The sequence below is a fragment of the Canis aureus genome, chromosome 7 (assembly GCF_053574225.1).
Source record: "Canis aureus isolate CA01 chromosome 7, VMU_Caureus_v.1.0, whole genome shotgun sequence".
Lineage (NCBI taxonomy): Eukaryota > Metazoa > Chordata > Mammalia > Carnivora > Canidae > Canis > Canis aureus.
The window spans coordinates 28,205,372-28,225,254 of NC_135617.1; the positions used below are offsets into that span (position 1 = coordinate 28,205,372).

Consider the following 19,883-nt stretch of genomic DNA (forward strand, 5'->3'; position numbering starts at 1 on the left):
AAACACTTCAGTTTTTGATAGGAATGAGAAATTACTGACTTGAGTATTTTTTTTTTATAGGCGAGGATGCTATTACCATGTGTTTAACTATTCTGCTTTAAAATTATTCTCTCTAAATAAACGGTTTCACCATTTTGTCCCTACATTCCTCAAATTGTTCTTCTCCTAAGGCAGTCGTAAGTGATGGTGGAATCACATTATGTGATTGAAACCTGAGTATTTGAACTTGAATGTTGAACCATCTCCCTCTCCCCAAGTCCCAGCTGACTAGCAATTATCCTAGTTGTTCTTCTTGCCCAGTTACCTTTCATTCATTAAATAATGATTCAGGGTCTATAGACAATCAGGCCCTGGGGATAAAATAATGAACAGAGAGATGTATGCAACTATAGCCATTATGAAGCGTAGTCGTCTTAGAAATATGACTGAGTATGCTGAAAGCACATCAACATTTCTTCAAAAAAGTGTATCTTCCTTCTTGGTTAGTATATACATCTACATGGAATATTTATGAATATCAACTAATGCGGCCCATCTTCTGTGGTGATAGCAAATAGAAAAAACAGCATTAAGATAGAATTTGTATCTGTATCCACTCCCAAAAGAAAAAGAAAGCAAATATGGCAAAAAATGTTAGCAGTTGATAAATCAAATTGAAGAATACATAAATGTTCATTGTGCTCTTTTCTCTAGATTTTAATTTTAAAAAACAAGCTGAGGGGGCAGAAACCAAGAAGTATTTATCTTGCCACCACCTCTCCCATCAATAATTATTTATTTAAATTGGCCATTATTTAATGGCCTCTTGATTAAAAACTAACCACTCAGGGGCACCTAGATGGCTCAGTTGGTTAAGTGTCCAACTCTTGATCTCAGCTCAGGTCTTACTCTCGTGTCCTGAGTTTGGGCATCACATTATTTTGGCCCCAGCCCAGCATCGAGCCCTCTTAAACTTCCCCATTGAGCGATTTGGGGGTTTTTTTGGCTTTGGGTTTTTTTTGTTGTTGTTGTTTTTGTTTTTGTTTTTGTTTTTTTTTAGTATTGGCCAGATAATGGTTATTATGAAATTATTGTAAATTATTTCAGGTATAAAGTGCTATTATGGTTTTGTGAGAAGATGCCCTTATAAGGAGATGCATGCTGAAGTATTTGGGGTATTTAAGGGTAAAGTATGAGTTCTGTGATTTAAATTCAGGTAGCTCAGGAACAAAAAAATTTGCCTATTTTAATATATCAGTGAGAAAGATTTAGTGTGCTTTTCAAAAGTAATCCTGGTACAGCAGTTGATAACTTTTCTGGCTTTTTCCCCCCCATAGGAGTAGGGTGTCATGGGCAGTATAAACATTATATCAAGTTATTACATAGTTGTGAGAGGTGAGAAAAGTAGTACATAGTTGTGAGAGGTGAGAAAAGTAGTGTCCTCCTTGTGCCATAGTGCCATAAATGTTACTTTCCCAGTGTTCTAAATGTAATATTGTAAATTATGAGTTAAATGGAAGTCAGTGTAGTCTGATGGGAGAAACAATAAAAATAAAGCATTAGAGATAAGAGCTACACATTTTTCCTAAGTTTTCAGTTGCTTGATGAAGTATTGATGTCTTTCAGTTTGCCAAAAATGTGTGATATTTATTTCATACTTATTGATAGGCTTATGCTGTCTTTGTCAGCTCTTTAATAAAAACTATTATCCTACTTAATCACAAAGTAATAAAGACATATTAGCTACTTTCTTCAAAATACTCAGACTTTATAATAAAGGTTTATTTTAAAAGGTGCTTTTCAGGCCTTCAGGAGAAAAGTACTAGAGATAAAGAAGCCACTAGTTATATAGCCATTAATTTGTAATATGTATGATGCTGTATGTATTCAATGAACTTAATTAATCCAATGAACTTAATTCCTGTGGCAATTTATTTCTATGTTAAACTTTGGTAATTTTAAAATATTAGGAATTTTTCTTTTTGCAAACAAAAGTCATTAGTTTGGTTTTCTCATATTTTTCAAGTAATGTTTAAGGAAGAGCTCTCTTGACTCAGCGAAGTCTCTTGACTTCTAACATAATTTCCTAGGTACTTCTAAAACATTTCCAAAATCAAGTTGATGAACTACAGGGTAAACAGGAGTCTCTTGTAGTTTCTCAAGTTCGAGAAGAAATCCTACAGAAAGAGGTAAGAAATAAAAATATTGAACATAAGCTTTTCTTAGCCATTTCAATCATATTCTTATTTTTATGTAAATATTTTAACAAATTTACGAGTAGAAATAACCTGAAAATATCTATCACATGTCAAACAAATATTAATAATTTGTTTATTTTAAGTCTGCTTTCCCCAGGTGGAACTCTCAGATATTAAGTTTCTTATATATTTGATGTTGAAGAAACAGATCTTTCTGGAAACTCACCATTTTTTATTACTCTAAGATCCTTTTGATTCTAGAAAGTGTAAAAAAAAACCCTGTACATTCTGTTCTTTGAAGCATACACACCATTTTTTATTATTCAAGAATTTATTAAATCGTACAAGCAGAACATACAATTAATTGCATTACAAAAAAGATTAATGTAAAAACACTCCACAATTATGTAACTATCAATTTAAAAAGTCTTGTTTCAATAATTGAAGGGCTTATAGTACAGCATATTTGCATTCTTTTCAATGGTTAAGATCACATAAACTTTGTTCTATAAGTTGTAAGTTAACAGAACTTCACAGACCTGAAGTAAAATTTGGGGGAGAAGCAATAAAAGGAAATATGTTCTGATAAAGGTCAGTTTTAGTCAAGTTACAGTGTTCTTAGGTTAAGAATAGCTAAACTGTTTTCAAATTAGAAAAGCTGCAACACATGATTTTCAAGCCTGTTTACTGGAAAATTGAGTAAAACTCCATTTTTTGAATAAAATAATTGCCATCTGCCTTTTAATGTACAGTACATTTATAACAGTTGTTTTAAGAGGGCTTATTTATTCCCACTACTGATAACCTGAGAGCCCTCAAAGGGATTTTCTCTCAGGTTGGTGGGAATAGTTCATTTTCCCAGCCCTGTGGGAGCTCCTGGAATTGTTCAGGCTGCAATTTCCACTGGCTTTGAAACCGCCTCTGGGCAGGCTGCATGTTCCCCCTACCCTCAGAAATCGCAGTCCTACAGTGCTGTTAGCTACAGTTTGGAAACAGTTGTTTCAGATGTCATCTGGTTTTTCTGTTTAAGAAAGGAGGGTAAATCCCTGTCCCTTTCTGACCACAAGAAAAAGCATAATACATATTTTTTAAGAGTAGCAAATCCTGGGTTTTTTTTTTTTTTTTTTTGACTGCTTGTTGTTATTCAGTCTCTATAGAAAAGAAAGTGATTTAAAATCTTCATTTCTGAAGAACAGTTTTGATAGTTTAGAATTCTTGGCTGATGGCATATTCAAAATATTGAAAAATCTATCTTTTTCTCTGCTGTTTTGAAATGTTTTGGTCAAGAAATCCTCCAGTGATCTTAAGGACATACATTCCTTTGAATGTAATTTCTTTTCTCTTGCTGCTTTCAAAATTCCTTGTTTTGACTTTTGACCATTATAATGTGTCTTGGTATAGCATTATTCTGGCTCAACTTATTTGGGATGCCCTGGGCCTCATGGATCTTTGTTTCCATCTTTCTCAAGTTGAGGAAGTTTCAGCCATTATTGCTTTAAATATATTCTGTCCTCTTCTCTTATTATGAAATTACCCCAATGCAGATATTGTTTGTTTTGATTGTGCCTCATAAGTCTTGTAGGCTTTTTCATTCTTTTTTTGTTCTTCTGTTTAATTTTAAAGGACCAGTCTTCTGAATCACTGGTTTTCTTCTGCATAGTTGAGTCTGCTATTGACACTCTCTGTTGAATTCTTCTGTATAGTCCTTGTATTTTTCAGCTCTGAGATTTCTGTTTTAGGAGTTTGTGGAGTTTTTTATGGTTTTTATGTCTATGTTTTCTTAATTTTGTTTAGAGAACTACAAGAACACAGACAAGTTATCAGAGAGGATTATTCTGAATTCTTTGGTCATAGATTTCATAGATATCTGTTTCTTAGTTTTCTTTGGTGATGTCATGTTTACCAGATTGTTCTCATCCTTGATTCCTTTGAATGGTATTGATATATTTGACTAAATGGTCTCCTCTTCCAGACTTTATAGGTTCACTTTGGTAGGAACAGCTTTCACCAGTCAGTTCAGTTTGGGTTTCTGGATGTGTCTAGTGGTGATGTCCTTGGGCAGGTGGCGCTTGCTCTTAGGGTCTGTTTATGGCCAAGTCTACTGCCCAATGTCTGAGGTCAGGGGTAAAGTAGGTACCACTGGTTGAATATAGTTGAATAAAAATTTTGGCTTGGTTCCCTGCTCTCTAAGCAAGGCTCTAGGATAGCACTCCAAGTTCCCTGGCTGAATATACCATTGCATTTCAGTCTAATCAACTTTAACTGCCGGACTCTGCTCTAGTGTTGCTGGGCTACCCAGCTTTTCAGGTGTTCTACTTTGGCTTTCTAGTCAGGCGGCATTGCAGTATTCACTCAGCAGTAGGCCAAAGTATGACTTAGCTTTTCTGCCTGAGTGGGTGCAGTCGCAGCTTCGGGGCTGGCAGATCTTGTTTGAGGACCTCAGTCACACAGATCTGACCAGATCCACTGAGTTCCCTGGTCAGATTTCACCACAAACTTGGATCTATAGATGACCAAAGCTGCTAGTTGGGATCACTCCTTGGGCACTACAAGTATGAACTCAGTCTGCTAAGACCTAAGTGCCAGTTGTTACAAGCCCTTCCCCACATGTCCATCATAATCAAATTCCAAGGCGTCAGTCCCCTCAGGGTGAGGCCCTTGGGCCTCCCAAAAAGTGACCCACAACACTGGGGGAGCTGGATGCCAACCTAGGCTTTCTTTTCCCATGGAGAAATGGTAGTAGGTTCAGGGGGAGCCCTCTCCATGTTGTGCTGCGTGGGCCTGAGGGAGAGGCAATGCAGCCTTCAGGTGGCCATTCCTCTTAGCCTTCTGATGTCATCTGTCTTGGTCTCTGTGATGCAGGGGGTTGCTTCAGCCTCACCCTCATAAGATTCTCTCAGTTGTATCTAATCCATAAATAGTTCTTAAGGAAAAACAGCCTCAAGAACTACTTATGTCACCACCTTGGTGACATCACTCTTCCTGTCTGTATATATCTCCATAATAGTCAAAATAAATGATAACCATCAATATTTAGTATGTACTAAACATCATTTTAAGTATGAACTAAGCACTGACAAGTGCTCTGTGTGGTTTTCACCATAGCCCAAAAGGGCAGGTACTATTGTCCCCATTTTAGATGAAGAAACTGATGCTAAGAAAAATGAAGTAACTTGTCAGAGGTTCTCAAGCAACATGTAAAAAGTACCAGCATTAGAACCCAAAACCTCACTCTAGGTTCCAGGCTCTTAATTACTATTTTACCAGTGCCCTATTTTTGGACATTCAGGTAGTTACCAGTTTTTTTAATAGCATTCAAAAAGCAGGAATAATTTTTGATCATGCACTTTTGCTTATGTATCCACTTACTTCCATAGGATAAATTCACTAAAATACAAGGATTTAAAAATATATACATTCACTTCAAGTGTACTCTTAAAGGTACTTTTAAGTAGGCATAGATGAAGGGAAATTTTTCCTACTTTTTGTCTAAGTACACATTTCTGAATTTACATAATTTATAAACTAATGTTTAATCATTGGTGAGTTCATTAATTAATGAATAATTATTAAACATTTATCTCTGCTATGCACATATGTACTAGGAATACTGAGAACAAAATAGACAAATCCCTGGCCTTATGGAGCTTACATTTTATTTGGGGAATCAGAAATGTAAACAAGTGTAAGGCTCAAACTGAGGCAATATCTATAAAGTACTTAGTATAGCAGCTAGCACATGATCATTTATGACTCTACTACTTGTCCTTTAAGACTTTATTCAACCACAGCTGCGTCAGGATAAGAATCTACAACTTAACTCCACTTCCAGTTAGGTATTACCTACTTATCACCTACTTGGTTATCTCTCCATTACAACATATCGTATTAGCATTCTCATTCACCTAACTACTTCTTTGACTAAACCAGAATTTCCCAGCTGTTATACCAGGAATGGATTATTCGTGGATTATAAGATAGCGATGACTGAAAAGGTTGTCTTACTACAAACTCAAAATCATTTTTCAGTCATTGAAAAGTTTATAGAAGTTGAAGTGCCTCTTACAACTTTCTTAGTTCAGCAATCATTAGTTTTTGTTTTATAATTTTTAGCAATCATTGTTTTTGATGGATAAGATTTTATGCCTAGTACTCATCACTACAGCATGTTCTATAGAGCCTCTCTCCTTGACCTTTCTGCAAGGCATCCCAGTTAAAGTCTGCAAATTTCTTTGATCACTGATGATATCATCAGGGATATCCCATATTTAAATACTTAGATTTACTTATATTTGCACCTGATTTAATTTGCTTGTATTTTCACATTTTTAAAACTAACTTAGGAAGAGTATGTTTTGTTTTGTTTTTGAGTTTTGTTTTTTGGATTTATTGTAGTATTATCAGTGTTCTTGCTAGGTACTGTTTCCATGGGAAACATGATTGAATTTGTTAATTTTAGCCATTTTCACTTGCTTGTTAATTATTGTCTTTTGATACTAACAATTAGCAAATTATAATTCTATGTTATAAAAAAATGCATTTGTTTTACCAAGCCCAATTTAAAGATTGCTTAGATTCCCCTCTATTTTACATACTGACACTATGAAAATATTATCATCTTCTCTGTGGACCGTAGTATGAAAAAAGAGGTACTACACTAGACCATAACCTCCATGAGGATGGACTAGGTTTTTCATCTCTATATCTTCAGGACCTAAGACAATAGCCAGCACAGAAAGATTTCAATATATTGCCTTTTTTATAAGCATAAATTTACTTATGGAATTATTATAAATTATAAAATGATAAGAGCCAGAAGAGAATTATAGGGAACTGACAAAAGGAGGATCCATATTTACTGAACTCTTTCTGTGTAGGTGCTGTACTGTGTAGGGTGCTTTAAATATATTATTCAATCCTAAGATCAGTCAACCACGTTAAATACATTGACACTGTGTTAGTAAAGCTGAATATACCAATGACAGTGCTCTCCTTCATTTTGAATGCTTTAATCAGACTGGCAACATGGGAGGTGGTGGTCCAATCATCTGGAACCTTTTGGAATATGAGGTCATTTCAGACCAAGGATGAGCCTTCTCTTCCTAGGCATAAAAAATACAAGCTATTCATTATTCTAACAACTCCAGATACCTTTCTTAAGCCTCTTGAGAGAAATTTTATACAAAGAAAATATAGTGAACATTCTTAAGACTACCTGGTAAAAAAATTTTCTTGTTACCAGTTTTTCATTTATTTTATACCTCAATTTTAGATTACAAAACTTCTAGAAGAATTAAGAGAAGCCAGAGAAAACCATACACCAGAGATGAAACATTTCATGGGCTTAGAAAAGAAAATTAAACAGATGGAAATGAGACATCAGCAAAGAGAGCAAGAACTTCAACAGGTCGAGTAACAAATTTACAGATTTGTATAGTTCTTTACTTTGAAGTACCTCCAGTTTACTATAGTATTGCTATCTCTAGCAACACTTCTTAAATTGTTTCATTGCATATTGATACTAGGAATAAAAGTATAGCTTTTAAGAACATATAAGACTTTAAACTTCAGGATGCCTGGGTGGCTCAGTTTTTGAGCATCTGCCTTTGGCTAGGGCATGATCCCGGGATTCCAGGATTGAGTCCCACATCAGGTTCCCTGTAAGGAGCCTGCTTTTCCCTCTGCCTATGTCTCTGCCTCTGTGTCTCTCTCATGAATAAGTAAATAAATAAAATCTTTAAAAAAAAAAAAAAGACTTTATACTTCAAATACCTAAAGATCAATTTATCTTATCTCTGGAATAATAGAGAAACAACTTGTATCATGGTTTTTTGTTTTTTTTTTGTTTTTTTTTTAAGATTTCTTTTAGATAGCAAGTGTACACACAAGCAGGGGAGGGAGAGGGATGAGGGGAAAGAATCTCCTGCAGGCTCAGAGCCGAGCATGGAAACTGATGCATGGCTTGATCTCAAGACCCAGAGAGATCACAAACTGAGCCAAAACCTAAAGTCAGATGCTTAACCAACTGAGCTACTCAGGCACCTTTCATGTTCTTAGATGGTTGCCTGAAAAGTTAGGCATTTTACTGTGGGAATGGGTCTTTGGAAGCCATATTCCATATTCATTTCATAAATGTTTGTAAGAAGTAGAATTATATTAAAATGTAATCATTTAAAATATATGCCCAGCACTAGTAGCATCACAATTACTATACTACAAACAGGTAAAGTAATAGAAATTAAATATGGCAGAAGTAAGGGCATGACGATTTTAGGCATTAGCCTCTCTGCTGATAATTAGCTTTGCTTGAACAGTATATTGCTCTGTTTGAGCTGCCACAACAAAATATCAGAAATTGGGCTTGGAACACAAATTTTTAAAAAATTAATGTTCTCAGTTCTAGGGGCTGGAAATCTAAAATTAAATTGAGCACAACCTTCATGCACTATTGCTGGGAATGTTTTCCTTCCACTATGGAAAACCATATGGTGGTTCCTCAAAAACTTAAAAATAGAAATATCATACAGTATAAAAGTATCACTTCTGGTATTTACATAAACAAAACGAAAACATTCAAAAATATATATACGCCCTTATGTTTCTTGCATCATTATTTGCAATAGCCAAGATATGGAAACAATCTAGGAGTCCATCAATAGATGAGTAGCTAAAGATGTGCTATGTGTGCACATGTATTTGTGTTTGTATACACACATATACATACATACACAGTGGAATATTATTCAGCAATAAAGAATGGAATCTTCCAATTTGCTACAACATGGATAGGCCTAGAGGGTATTCTGAGTGAAGTAAGTCAGAGAAAGACAGATATTGTATGATTTCACTTACATATGGAATCTAAAAACAGACTCAAAGAGAGCACACTGCTGATTGTCAGAGGGGAAAGAGTTGGGGAAATAGGTGAAGGGGATTAAGAGATACAAACTGCCAATTACAAAATAACTAAATCATAGATATTTAAAGTATAGCAAAGGGAATATAGTCCATAATACTGTGATAACTTTGTATGGTGACATAAGGTTGGCTTGCATTTTGGAATGTAAATAACTATTAAACCACTATGTTGTATACCTGAAACTAAAAAAGTAAATAAATCAGTCTGAGCATACCACTAAGAAAACATCACATCACAAAGGAAGACCATAAGGAATAGAAGAACTACAGAACACTCAGAAAATAATTGACAGAATGCAAATACATACATACCTATCAATAATTAAATGGAAATGGACTAAATTCTCCCATCAAAAGTGATGAATGGATTAAAAAAAAACCATCTATATGCTGCCTACTGAAGACTCCCTTCAGATATAAGGAAACAGACTGAAAGTATAGGAATGGTAAAAGGTATTTCATACAAATGAGAATCAATAAAAAGCGTGGCTAGCTATATGAGACAAAAGTGGTAATAAGAAACAAAGGTCATTACATAGTGATAAAGGAGTGATCCAGTAAGAATATATAACATTAACAAATACTTATGAATGCAAGATAAATGTACTTAAATACATAAAGCAAATTCTGGCAAACCGAAAGGAAGAAATAGTAATACAATAATAGTAGGGAACTCTTTTTTTAGTTTATTTAAATTCGTTAGTTAACATACAGTGTATTAGTTTCAGGTATACAGTTTAGTATTCAACACTTACACCCAGTGCTCATCAAGGAAGTAAGGAAGTTTAATACCCCACTTACATCAGAAGATCATGTGCCTAAAGACAGAAAACTTCAAGGAAACACTGGCCTGAAACAATACATTAGATAAGATGGAATTAACATAAATAGAACATTCTATCCAAAAGTAACAATACACATTTTTAAGCTCACATGGAACATTTTCCAGGTTAGATCTTATAGTAGCCATGAAACAAGTCTTAATAAATTAAGATTGAAAGGTCAGGCCAACTTCCCCAAACACAATGACCTGAAACTAATTACAAGAAAAAAAAAAATGGAAAATTCACAAATGTGTGTAATGAAACCACATGCTCTTAAGCAACTAGTAGGTCAAAAAACAAGTCAGGAAATTTAAAAATATTTTGAGACAGTTGAAGATGGAAAAACAATATACCAAAACTTAGGGGATAGAGCAAAAATAGAGGGATTCATATCATTAAGTGTCTAAGAAACAAAAAGATTTCAAATAGACAACTTTATACCTCTAGGAACTAGAAAGCGAAGAGTAAATGAAGCCCAAAGTTGGCAGAAGGGAAGAAATAAAAATCAGAGCAGAAATAAATGAAATAAAGACTAAAAAGGTCAAAGAGATTAGGAGTTGGTTCTTTGTAAAGATAAAATTAACAAGCCTTTAGCTAGACTAACCCAAGAAAAGAGAAATAAAACTAAAATTAAAATGTCTTTCTCTGATTGACTTATTTCGCTTAGCATAATACCCTCTAGTATGATCTCACTTATATGTGGAATTTAAGAAGCAAAACAGGATTATAGGGAAAGCAGAGAGGGAGACAAACCATAGAGACTTTTAATCATAGGACACTGAGGGGTGCTGGAGGGGAGTGGGGGTTGAGGGATGGAGTAATTGGGTGATGGACATTAAGGAGAGCATGTGATGTAATGAGCACTGGGTATTATATGAGCCTGATGAATCCCTGACATCTGATGAAACACTTCTAATAAAACATAAAAAGCTAATTAAGTTTATCACCACTAGACCAGCCTTAAAATAAATGCTAAAGGGAATTTGTCAAGTGGAAGAATGAAACCATTAACATCATAAAAACATTATGAACGTTAGGTATAAAACTCAGTGGTAAATAAATTGTCAGTCAGATTCACTAATACTGTAATGGTGCTTCCTAATTCATTTACAAAACCAAACATTAAAAATAACCATAACTATGCTAATTTGTTATTGGATACACAATGTAAAAGATGTTAAAATTAACATCAATAACTTAAAGTTGGGGCTAGGATTGGAATAAAAATGTAGGGTTTAGGTATGCTATCAAAGTTATCAACTTAAATTATTAGGTTGTTACAAATATATCACATTTTATGTAAGCTTCACGGTAACCACCAAGGAAAAAGCATACTAATTACAGAAAAGATTATGATGAAGGAGTCAAAGCATACCACTACAAAAACTCATCACATCATAAAATATGACTGCAAGTTATAATAAGCAAGGAACATATGATCTACAAAACACTCAGAAAGCAACAAAATGACAATAGTAATTCCTTATCTATCAGTAATTCCTTTAAATGTAAACGGATTAAATTCTTCATTCAAACCACAGAATGGGTGAAATATAGATCCAAGCAATATACTACCTAAAAGAGACTTTAGCTCTAAAAGCAGCATAAAAAAAAAATAATAATAAAAATAAAAGCAGCGTAGACTGGGTAAAGGGATAGAAAAAGGTATTTCAATCAAATGGTAATTTATAGAAATCAGGAATAGGTATAGTTATATCAGGAAAAAAATAGGTTTTAAGCTAAAAATCTCCAAAAGAGACAGAACTAATTATATAATGATAAAAGGGTCAGTCCATCAATAAGATGTATCAGTTGTAAATATTTATGCATCCAATAACAGAGCATCTAAATATATAAGACAGTAACTAAAAGGAAAAATAAACAACAATATAATGATAGTAGGGGAATTTAATACGTCACTCCTATCAATGGGTAGATCATCCAAAGGATAAGAAGAGTGAGATTTAAAAAAATAAAATAAAAAATTAAAAAAAAAAAGAAAAGAGTGAGATTTAAACAATGCTATAGATAAAATGGATCTAACAGACATACACAGTAAAGTTCCTTCAACAACAGAAAAAATATATACATTCTTCTCAGTCACACAAGAAAAATATTCCAGAATAGGTAATATGGTAGGCCACAAAAATAAGTCTTCTCAAACTCTCCCAAAAAGTAGAAAAGGAGGGAACACTCCCAAGCTTATTTTCACAAAGCCAGCATTACCCTGTTAAGAAACCCAGATAAGGAGGCACCTGGGTGGCTTAAACAACAACCTTCAGTTCAGGTCAAGATCTCAGGGTCCTGGGATTGAGCCCTGTATCAGCAGGGAACCTGCTTCTCCCTCTCCCCCTGCCTCTTCCCCCATTCATTTGTGTCCAGTTGCTTTTGCTGTCTCTCAAATAAATATAAATCTAAAAAAAAAAAAAAAAAGCCAGATAAGGACTCTGCAAGAAAAGAAAAACCATAGGCCAACACCTGATAAATACAGATGCAAAATTTTTCAAAAAAAAATATTATCGGGGATTTCTGGGTGGCTCCGTGGTTTAGCGCCTGCCTTTGGCCCAGGGCGCGATGCTGGAGTCCCAGGATCGAGTCCCGCGTCAGGCTCCTGGCATGGAGCCTGCTTCTCCCTCCTCCTGTGTCTCTGCCTCTCTCTCTCTCTATGTCTATCATAAATAATAAATAAAAGTAAATATTAAAAAATATATATATTATCAAACCAAGAGTACATTAAAAAGACCATATGCTATGATAGAGTGGGAGTCATCTCTGGCATGTAAGGATGGTTCAACATATGCAAGTGAATAAATGTGATGCATCACATTAATTGAAAAATATAAATCCTGTGATTATCTAAATAGATACAGAAAGAGCATTTGACAAAATACAGTATCTATTCATGATTAAAAAAAAATTCTCAAGTTAGATAAAGAAGGAATACCTTAGCATAATAAAGGCATGAGTTTATTTCTGGGCTCTAAATTGTTCCATTGACCTATATATGTCTGTTGTATGTTTGAAAGTTACTAAGTAAATCTTAAGTTTTCATCATAACAACAAAATTTTAAAACTATGAAGTGAGATATTAACTTTATTGTGGTAATCATTTCACAGTGTATACATGTATCAAGTCATGACATTGTACACCTTAAACTTACACAATGTTATATGTCAACTATAACAATATAACTGGAAAAAAATTGGTTAAATGCCAAATTTCGATAGACATCAAAAACTTTCAAAGTATGTTTAAAACTTAGAATTGAAAACTCATACAGCATTTTGTGTTCCCCGTAACTCAAATACTTGCTTATACAATATTTCCCCAATGCTTTCTATTTTAGATTATGAAGTTATTCTATAGCCAGACAGAATTATAGATAAAAATTATATCGCTGAAGTACAACAGATTTAATATTCAGAGATGAGCTATTCTTGCTTTTGTTGCCCCTAGGTAGCTGTTTTCATATGTCCAGCTTTTTGTGGTAATACTTAGGACTAATGATTCCCCTATGGTGAGGTATTTTGAAATTATAAGAACTATATTATAAGTTACTGGACAGGGTACCCTTATTTCACAGTTGAAAGAATTTTGAGACCATGAGCAAAATGGTCTAGTCTACTGGTAGTTAAGAGGGAACTCTGAGGCCAGGCTGCTGGGTTATAAACTCTGACTCTACCTCTAACCAGTTCTATATGAATCTTGGGCAAATTATTTTTTACTCATCTGTGCCCCCATTTCCCTACCGGGTAATGGGATAAATATATAGAATTCACCTCCTAGTGGGTTGGCAGGACTAAATGAGTTAACGTGTGTAAATTGACTAAATCAAGCCTGGCACATGACAGATGCTACATAGGTGTGCTTTTATCATTTCCCCTGCTATAATGTCTATTAAGGACATATGTTGTATATTGGCACTGTTTTTGATTGCATCTCAAGTGCCTTTTTTTTAAAGATTTTATCCATTTGAGAGACAGTGTGAGAGCACAAGCAGAGGGAAAGGGAGAAGCAGATTGCTGGCTGAGCAGGGAGCCAGATGTTGGGGCTCCATCTCAGGACTCTGGGATCATGACCCAAGCAAAAGACGCTTAACTGACTGAGCCACCCAGGTGCCCCTCAAGTGCTATTCTTAAGAGGAACAACATCTGGGGGAGCAGGGGCTGTGTTTGGATTCATACCATGATACTAGAAATTTCTGATGCTTTAAATGCTATATTTAAGTTTTGAGTAAAAGAATAAAGACAACAAGATTAAAGCTCCCTAACCAAAAAAAAAAAAAAAAAAAAGCTCCCTAACCTCCCTATCAGAATTTGAATTCCCACTTCTTACCTTCTTCACCCACAAGCCTGTTGACAGACACAATGAAGCCCATTAGGTAAGGCTCCCCACCACCACTCCCTCCTCTCTACTGCTGTCAGCATTGTCCCACTTAAGCTCTTTGAGGTTGTTAAATCTTCCCCCCACTATGAACTGTAACAGTAATGTGATTTTTTTTTTCAGATAATACAGCAGACACACCAAGTAGTAGAAACTGAGCAAAACAAAGAAATCGAGAAATGGAAAAGACTTGCACAGTTGAAGAATCGTGAATTGGACAAGTTCCGCACAGAATTAGACTCGATATTAGATGTTCTTCGAGAGCTGCACCGGCAGGGAGTGGTTGTGCCAGTTGCTTTTGCAGATGAAGTGAATGCACCAGAATATTACTAGAAACTGGCATTTCCTAGGAGCTCACAGAAAGGCCTGGAGATGGAGGATTGTGCCACTGTCAGAAGGCGGCTCTTGAAAACAAGTGTTCCAGTATGTTGTCCAAAAGCAAACAATACAGAAGCAACATTTCAAAATAAATTGCCCTAAAGCAGTAAGAAAAACATTATGCTGTATTTTACTGAAAATCATTCACAATCACATTTTAAGTAATTTATGGATGGGTCCCTTTGTGTCAGATCATTAAAACTAGTGAAATTAGCTGTAAAAGGTCTTGACTTACATTCTTGATGTGGAAAGAAAAAAAAATTGCTCATACTCAGCCATTTTTAACTGTGTATTCTTAATCCTCATTGCTAGAAAAACAGCTCTGCTTTCTCATGAAAACATGGAGAAGAATGAGAGCACGGTGGTTTGGACAGTCAGATCAACAGTCACTCAAGTAGTAAAACTTCCACAGTAATTTTCAAGAATTACAACTTTGTACCAGCAAACAGTGATCTCTTGTGTTCTCTCAGATTTCCGCTTCTACTTCTGAGTGCCTCAGTTTTTACCTGTGATATAGAGTGCAAAAGATAGTTCACACATAAGGGAATTTGATTTATTCTTTGTTTTATTCTTTTATGCTCCAAGTCCTAAATTCTAGTCCTTTTTTATAAGTCTAAGATTATAGAGTATATATTTATTTAAAAAGTAACATGTTCACTAGAAAAAATTAAAAGCATACATAAAAATAGCCAGATTGTTATTTTTCACAATGTCCATTTCCATTAGCAGATAGTATATAAAATACTGGTAAGTTAAAGCTGTAGCCACCTTGTTTTCAAGTGTTCTGGCCCTGTGCTATCGTATAGAAACGTAATATAAGGCGCATGTAATTTTCAATTTTCTTATAGCCACATTTAAAAAGATAAGAAGCAAATGAAATTAACTTGGTTCATTTATAAAAATCTAAAATGTCAGTATAAAAATTGAATTACTTTTTTTTCCATACGAGTCTCCCACATCTGGTGTGTTTTACATTTACAGCACAACTCAATTTGGACTAGCCATATTCCAAGTGCTCAATTACCATATACCAATAAGTGCAATTCTGAATAATTAAAAAGTAAAATACTTGGTAAAAAGACAGGTGTACTTGATCTTGGTGAAATTATGGGTAGCAAATGTGAAATGTGGAAATTAAGTATAAGGAATGCAATTAATGTCTTAATGTTCAACGTTTTTTATGTTCTTTAAGAGAATAGAAAAAGCATTAATTAAAGGTAGCTATTTTTTTATGTGAAAGAGTTTATTTTAAGTTATAATATAAACTATTTTGGTTATTAATTGAGTGTACTTGTGTGTATTTTCTATCTGCAAACCTATTAAATTCTAGCTATTACACCCATCCCTAATGATTCTATCCATTAGCCATTCATTCTAAGCACCCAAGCACAAACCTGGTTGATTCTGAAATAAACATCAAATAAATTATTACTTACAGAAGAAAGTAATCCTATTACATCCTTACATCCTATTTTGATGAGGATTCTGTATTCACTTTGAGAATAAGCTGTGCACACAGCAGGTTTTCAATTCTATTTACAGATTAAAGATCCCTAAGTGCTATCAGAATTATTAGTTTAAAAACCTCAGGAACCATACTCCATTCCTTAGTCATTGACCTAAGGGTCTAAGATGATAACACAGAAGATATCACTTTGGCTATCTTAAAAAAAAAAAAAAAAAAAAAGTCTTCCTATTCAAAAGAGTTTTTTGTTTATTTACTTATGAAAGAGAGCACTCGGGTGCACACAAGCAGGGACGAGAGGGAAAGGTAGAAGCAAACACCCTGCTGAACAGGGAGCCCAAAGTAGGGCTCCATCCCGAGACCCTGAGATCATGGCCTGTGCTGAAGACAAATGCATAACTGACTGAACCACCCAGGTGCCCCTTGAATAGGAAGACTTTTAAAAAGAAATAAGCTCCAGAAATTATCAGTCCCTCCTACCAATTCCATCCGCCCTCACAATGCTATAAGGTACCTGCTTCCACAGGGTGGGAACCTTACCAGGATATATGGCTTGCTGCTACCACCACAGCTTTTGTGCAGAGATTTTTTTTTTAAGATTTATTTATTTATTTATGATAGACATAGAGAGAGGCAGAGACACAGGAGGAGGGAGAAGCAGGCTCCATGCCAGGAGCCCGATGCAGGACTCAATCCCGGGACTCCAGGATCGCGCCCTGGGCCAAAGGCAGGCGCTAAACCGCTGAGCCACCCAGGGATCCCCTGTACAGAGATTTCTGATTTAATCTATTACTTTGGGCAAATAGAATTCTATAACTAGTATCAACCCATCAACTTTGGGGAATCCAGGCTTTGGTATTAGGGTCCCATTCCATGTTAGAAATATCCTATATTTGTGACTAAATGCCAGGAAAGTGAAAACATTTCTCTTTGTCATCCATATGACTAAGGACTCTAATTAGGTCAGATCCACAGGCACATTATCAGAGGTAATCTTACTCAGAATAAGACACTTTATGAGCCGGGTGGCTCAGCGGTTTAGCGCCGCCTTCAGCCTGGGGTGTGATCCTGGAGACCCGGGATCAACTCCCACGTCGGGCTCCCTGCATGGAGCCTGCTTCTCCCTCTGCCTGTGTCTCTGCCTCTCTCTCTCTCTCTGTGTCTCTCATGAATAAATAAAATCTTAAAAAAAAGACTTTATAGTTAATGTGGCTATTCACGCCATCTTTCTTTAAAAAGCTCCTTAGCTGTGAATGGTGAGAAGAGTGAAGTTTGAAAATTTTCCAAACCTCCCAAGTTACTATATAATTCCATTTTGGTATTTGAAACCATGAATTAGAGCCTTCCTATCCAGTTTCTGTAGAAAAGTAAAATGAAAAGCACATGTGTTCCTTCTCAGCACCTGTCCAGCCCTAATTAGCCTATTTACTCCCTGCTAGTAGTAGTAGGTCCATTTGTCTCCAGGTTTGCTGAAAGCTTCAATCACAACCACCTAAATAGTATAACTAAGAGGAAACATTTTTCCTACCCACACTCGCTTTGTAGGATTGTTATAAGAAATGTTTGAAGGGCAATATCAGAGGGGAAATCTGTTCTCTAGGAGAGAGGAGGAAGGTAAGCATTGAGCTTGATCAGAACAAAATGGATTGTTAGTAAATTCAGGAACAAGAGAAATGGACTAGACTTTGTGGAGAAGCAGACACACACACACACAATTAGTGCAATTGTACCAGGTAAGCATCCCTGGAGCATAAAAGTGAAGGGGCAAGAACACAGCAGGCGGCTGACCCACTGGAGCTACTCTCATTAAGCCTCCCCTGTACTTGAACCCTTAATGGTAGCCTGCCAGTGGTCACTACCTCAGGGTGCTGATAAGACAATTAGAAAATCCTTAATGCAGGAGACAGATGATAAACTATACATGGCCTGTGGGGTTTTTTGTTTGTTTGTTTGTTTGTTTAAGTCCTTGGGGAAAGGCCTGGGAGGGATTTTGGAGAAGAATTTGTGAGGTAGCCAAAAGTGAAGTCAGGAGGGAAAGAATATAAAAGGGTTAAATTGAGACTGCTTATTGGAAAAGACTGAGTAGAAAGAAGCATGTGTTTGGGGGGACGATTTAACTCACATCACATCAGCCCTGGGCAGTAAGTGTAAATCATCACATATTTGCATGCCCACGTCTTACCTGTTAAGCTCATTATCATGGCCACATGCATGGAGCCCCAATAACAGCCATAACACCAATAACGGTGCACATTCCAGCTTGGGATCAGAGCCTCCACAGCAGCACGGTCCCTAATACACAGTCAGGGCTTAATAATTAGTTGCCTTCTTTGGTCTCTTGCCCTTCATCTGCAAATATAACCCTCTCCTCCCTCCAATACCTAGACTAAGTCTATCTACACTCTACCAACAGGATAAGGTTGGGCCTGCCTCTCTACCTTTTCTCTCTCCTGAGTGCCAGGCCCTCTTCCCAGTTCTTGCTGGAATTACCCACTGTTCTCAAAAAAGTCAACATGTTTGAAACCAGCTGCCTGTTCCCCTGGGTTTCAACATTCTCCGGACAGTTCTAAACCTTGAGGCGTTCTCAGCTGTCAGTTTGGAATGCTGTAAGGAATTACCGTGACTGGGTGGGTTAAACAAGCATTCATTCCTCACAGTTCTGGAGGCTGGGAAGTCCAAGATCAAGGTGTGTGGGTGACAGTTTGCTTCCTGGCTTGAAGGGGTCTGTCTGCTTGTTGAATCCTCGCAGAACTGAAAACAAAGCAAGCTCTCCTGGGACGTTTATAAGGGCACTGATCTCATTCATGATGGTGCCACCCTTACACCTCATCTAATCCTAATGATCTCCCAAAGGCCCCACCTCCTACTACCATCACATTGAGGGATTGGGGTTCAACGTACACATTTTGAAGGGACACACTTAGTCCACATCGATGAACTGTCCTCGATGTGGCCATCAAATTTGTAGCCAATTTCTTCAAAATAATGTTTCTATCTACCTGTCCCTTTCCATTCCATCTTTACCACTAAAACCCGTCACCCTCTTAACTCCTTACTTTTCTCGAAGAGGATTGATGCCTCTTCCCCAGTGCTCTCCCCCCTCCAAATAGCCTGCAAAACAACATGATCAGTTTTTCCTAAGGCTCTGCTTGATGCATACCAGCTTCCCACTTGACACAGCTGGTTTTTAGGTGTTAGAACCCTTACCTTAAGCCATCAAGGCACTACTCGGTCTGAGCTAGCTTTCCTCTCCACACTCCATTCCAGACCTCTAATCTCTTACATAAGTACTCCCTTTGCCAGTTTCCTATTGCTCCTGTAACAAATGACCACAACCGTAATGGCTTAACACGGCCCAGATTCATCATCTTACAGTTCTGTAGATCAGAGCAACAGTTTCCACTGGGCTAAAATCAAGGTATCGGCAGGGCTGCATTCCTTCTGGAGACTCTGGGAGAAAACATTTCCTTGATTTTTCCAGCCACTCCTTGGTTTCCACCTCTATTCCTTAGCTTTGCCCCCCTTCCCTTCATCCTCATAGTGACCGTGCATCTCTCTGAGCATCCTTCCATACCTCTGACTCCAAACTCAGCTGGGAGAGGTTCTCCATTTTTAAGGACCCATGATTAAATTGGTCCCACTGGGACAATCTAGGCTGCCCTTCCCATCTCTCCATTTCAGGATCCTTACCAACATCTGCAAAGTCCCTTTTGGCATGTACAGCACATTTTCATAGG

The 19,883-nt window shown here is 36.4% G+C and overlaps 1 protein-coding gene across 7 annotated transcripts in view; it reads left to right on the plus strand.

The window, feature by feature from the left end:
* The window catches only part of CEP162 (centrosomal protein 162), a 90,014-nt gene extending 74,052 nt beyond the window's left edge, over positions 1 to 15,962 (plus strand). For all 7 annotated transcript variants that reach the window (XM_077903181.1, XM_077903188.1, XM_077903183.1 and 4 more), the window contains 3 exons: positions 2,070 to 2,168; positions 7,450 to 7,584; positions 14,427 to 15,962. In XM_077903181.1, coding sequence (XP_077759307.1) covers positions 2,070 to 2,168; positions 7,450 to 7,584; positions 14,427 to 14,636 — 444 coding nt within the window. In that variant the 3' untranslated portion in view covers positions 14,637 to 15,962. The remainder of the gene's footprint in view (positions 1 to 2,069; positions 2,169 to 7,449; positions 7,585 to 14,426) is intronic.
* The last annotated feature ends 3,921 nt before the right edge of the window (positions 15,963 to 19,883 follow it).